This window comes from Wolffia australiana, chromosome 3 (assembly GCF_029677425.1).
Source record: "Wolffia australiana isolate 7733 chromosome 3, ASM2967742v1".
Classification (NCBI taxonomy): Eukaryota; Viridiplantae; Streptophyta; class Magnoliopsida; order Alismatales; family Araceae; genus Wolffia; species Wolffia australiana.
In genome coordinates this window covers 7,660,398-7,664,627 of record NC_135837.1, presented here as the reverse complement: position 1 = coordinate 7,664,627, position 4,230 = coordinate 7,660,398, and the positions used below count along the sequence as shown (strand labels likewise).

The following is a 4,230-nucleotide window of genomic DNA, read 5'->3' as shown; positions in this document are numbered from 1 at the left end:
TTATTTGGCCAAAAATCCTGTTTTTCATGCATGAATGAAGCATATTGAAACTGATTTTCATTTTGTTCGAGAACAAGTTGCAGCAAAACTTCTCGACATCAAATTCATCACAAACTCTGGACAACTAGCTGATGTCTTGACAAAGCCGCTGTCAAAACCAGGATTTTTGGAGTTGCTTTGCAAGCTCAACGTCTTCTACATTGTAGATGAGCTTGCGGGGGCTGAAGAGTAACAGTAGTTACAGATCTCAATCTAGTCGTACTATTTGAAACAGTAGTTACATATATCGATCTATAACTGCCTAATAATTTATACTTACTGTTATTATCTATATCCTATAAATACCAAACCATGTGCCTTTGATAAGATTAAGAATTATTGAAGGAGAAAATCACGATCTACTTACTGCTATCATTTTCCTCCTCTATCCTTTTAATCAATCTGCATTCTCATTCTATATTGACTTCCATTTTTATCACTCCGTGGAGTGTTCTCATAGGCTCACCTTCTCCTCGTGATCAAACTTAGTGAGCGGGGTCAGGATCGGTTGAAGCTTCACCCTTCCACCGCGCTTATTCCAGAGATTAGATCAGCAGGTATCAAATCAGAAACTTGCTCCAAGTCCAATGCCTTCATCAGTGGAATATTAAACTACCTGATATTTAATAAGCTTCTTAGCGTGTTCCCACTCCTTGCTTGATTCCCTAAAGAACGTGCGAGATGGAACAAGAAAGATGAGCAGAAACTAAATCATTCAGCAAAGGGAGAGCAGATTTACTACTTGGCAAAGCCTTGAAGCGCGATGTTATCCATATCGAAGTAGGCGAACAACGCGTGGCAGGTATAAGCCACGCTGTATTCCCTGCTCCAAGAATAGAGAAAAACCCATAAAAATCAGTCAGATTTGAAGATAGGTGAAACCCAAGAAAAGAATTATGAAAAAGGATTAGAAACCCACTTGATCTGCTCGTTGATGGCCACCTCACAAGCTTCAGAGTACTTATGGCAAACAAGAGACTCATTCGGAGCTGAAGGAATGAAAAAGACGTCATTCTTCATCTCCTCGAAGGGCTCAAAGATAACTCCAGTAGTGGCGCGGCTGCCAGACTCGAAGCTCGCAACGGCCGTCGTCAATCGGCCATTCTTTGCCTTCCATGGCGAGAATCTAATCGAAGAAGAAGGAAAAAAAATTTCAAGTATTTTTGCTCTTTTCAAATGTAATTACAAATCTGTCACCAACGTCATCCGTGACATCCATCACATCACATCACCTGTCCGAGGAACTCTGTCACCATCACCGTCAGCGTCACGGGCCAAGAATTTCGTCACTGTGATGTGATCTGTCATGGTGTCGTCACCATAATGTGTGATGTGACGGATGATGTCTGCCATGGCCTATGCAGAACAATAGTCAACAAAGAGGAAAACAGCCCTCAAAAAGATGACAATGACTATAGACAACATGGATGACATTTGCCAATGATGGAACAATCACTGCCAATTAGGGGACCACCAACACCAGCAATGGACACCATCGGCGACAGCGAGGACGGAGTTCTTCAAGAATGCAGGTGACTGCCGATGGCAGGGATGATGACTGTCACAAATGAGAACACCAACCATTGACAACTATTATTGACAAAGGGATGATGATTGCGGAGCATAGATATATTAAATGAGTTCACGGGGACGTGAATGCCGACAATAGGGACAATGACCAACGACGACGAGAATGATGACAACAGCCTGGGATGACGACCACCGTCAACCAGTACAAGGAGAAAAGATAATGCAAATGATGTTCGTCGAAGACTTGGACGATGAACACTAATGGCAGGGACGTCATATGTGAATGTCTGTGACAACGTTCACCAAGGACTGAAATGGCAGGTTCTGGCGACGGGGATGAGGACTTCCAGTGATGATATGGCAACTATCGATTATAGGGACAGAGATGTGAATGTCTGTGACAACGTTCACCAAGGACTGAAATGGCAGGTTCTGGCGACAGGGATGAGGACTTCCAGTGATGATATGGCAACTATCGATTATAGGGACAGAGATGTGGACAAACGTTCACCAAGGACTGAAATGGCGGTCTGGCGGCGGGGATGAGACTTCCGTGATGATATGGCAACTATCGATTATAGACTGAAATGGCAGGTTCTGGCGGCGGGGATGAGGACTTCCAGTGATGATATGGCAACTATCGATTATAGGGACAGAGATGTGAATGGACAACGTTCACCAAGGACTGAATGGCAGGTTCTGGCGGCGGGGATGAGGAAACTGTGACAACGTTCGTTCAGGACTGATGAAAATGGTGGTTCGGCGGCGGGGATGAGGACTTCTGATGATATGGCATCGATTATAGGGACAGAGATGTGAATGTCTATGACAACGTTCACCAAGGACTGAAATGGCATGAGGACTTGGTGATGATATGGACATTATCGATTATAACTTTCCGGATGATGATATTCTTCTCGATTATAGGGACGAAGATGTGAATGTCTGTGACAACGTTCACCAAGGACTGAAATGGCAGGTTCTGGCGACGGGGATGAGGACTTCCAGTGATGATATGGCAACTATCGATTATAGGGACAGAGATGTGAATGTCTATGACAACGTTCACCAAGGACTGAAATGGCAGGTTCTGGCGACGGGGATGAGGACTTCCAGTGATGATATGGCAACTATCGATTATAGGGACAGAGATGTGAATGTCTGTGACAACGTTCACCAAGGACTGAAATGGCAGGTTCTGGCGACGGGGATGAGGACTTCCAGTGATGATATGGCAACTATCGATTATAGGGACAGAGATGTGAATGTCTGTGACACCGTTCACCAAGGACTGAAATGGCAGGTTCTGGCGACGGGGATGAGGACTTCCAGTGATGATATGGCAACTATCGATTATAGGGACAGAGATGTGAATGTCTGTGACAACGTTCACCAAGGACTGAAATGGCAGGTTCTGGCGACGGGGATGAGGACTTCCAGTGATGATATGGCGACTATCGATTATAGGGACAGATATGTCAATAACTGGGATGATGACTACTGATTATAGGGACAGAGATGAAGGCAAACACCAAAGGCTAGGACAACAACTATCAAGGATGATGATGTGAAGCGTCAACAATGATAAGAACGAATGACAAGGACAAAAGATGATGACAACCATCGATGAACTGGATGATTAGTGTCACAGATGCAGATGATTACAAGTTGATAACTGTTTTCCACATTAAACATTAGACTATTCAAGTGACCGTAGGTTTTTTGTACACAAAAGGATATAAACATTGCAACTATAAGATGGCTTGCACCCCAAAAAATAAGATAGGTAGGTAGACTTTTAAAGGACGGCTTGGTAGTACCACTGCTCATCAAAGCTTGATGTTCAGACCTTGCTCGTAGAAGAATGCTGTAATAACCAGTAGATGTAGAATTGGGTACAAATTTTAAATAAAGCAGATACAAAAGTAGGCATGATAGACTTAAAGAATAATTACATTGGTCATATTATTAGATAATGAAATAGTATTTTACCCATTGGATTGGAGAGAGGGTCACATCCAATGGTGCGACATACACAATAGCTTGGTACTCTCTGTGTCTAGTAGCTATATTTTTTTTATCCCAATGTTACAACATAGTCAGAAGAGCCGCTCTACCACTGTACTTGTTGCTAGAACAGAGAGGCACTTGTTATAGGCACGTCGAGGGTGGTGGGTGATTGGCAGAGAGATACGCTGATGGTCACATGAACGACAAGTAAGGTGGGTGCCCAATGGCCGATACAGCACATAGGACATAAATGGAAGAGTTCCAGCAAGAAGTATCAAGAAGGCTTCGAGCTAGATTTCATTTACTATGCAATCCCTGGATCTTTCATCCATCTGTCTTGCATTTCATTTTTCATATGAGAGGAATGATGGAATGAGAATGATGATGATTTGGATGAAAGGAATGTCGTGGATAGATGACTGAAATGATGTCTGTTTAGTCCATTTTGGTCCTTCACCTATTTCATCCAACAATCACATCAGATATATAATTTGAACTATGTATTCAATAATTTACCATATAAATATGTAATTTAGTTATTAAATTCACTGTTGGCATTAGAAAAAATATTGACTTTATAATCTGGTAGCCTCATCCCATGCCGTGTTCATCCTTTTGGCATCTACCCCAATATCCAATTGGGAAAATACT

At 42.7% G+C, this 4,230-nt stretch overlaps 1 protein-coding gene across 1 annotated transcript; it reads right to left on the bottom strand.

The window, feature by feature from the left end:
- Window positions 1–777: 777 nt before the first annotated feature.
- On the bottom strand, window positions 778–1,392 carry LOC144701397 (ferritin-2, chloroplastic-like). The gene is made up of 3 exons (XM_078573213.1): window positions 1,262–1,392; window positions 959–1,165; window positions 778–862 (listed from the first exon to the last, which is right to left on the bottom strand). Exons 1-3 carry the CDS (start codon window positions 1,390–1,392, stop codon window positions 778–780), a joined length of 423 nt encoding a protein of 140 aa, XP_078429339.1.
- Between the last annotated feature and the right edge of the window lie 2,838 nt (window positions 1,393–4,230).

What these genes read in the sequence shown, in the direction of transcription:
- LOC144701397 (XM_078573213.1), bottom strand. Translation starts at nt 1,392, where the DNA reads ATGGCAGACATCATCCGTCACATCACACATTATGGTGACGACACCATG. An exon ending in CCTCGGACAGGTGATGTGAT is followed by an intron (nt 1,166 to 1,261) that starts GTGATGGATGTC and finishes TTCTTCGATTAG; the next exon opens with ATTCTCGCCATGGAAGGCAA. An exon ending in GCCATCAACGAGCAGATCAA is followed by an intron (nt 863 to 958) that starts GTGGGTTTCTAA and finishes TTCTTGGAGCAG; the next exon opens with GGAATACAGCGTGGCTTATA.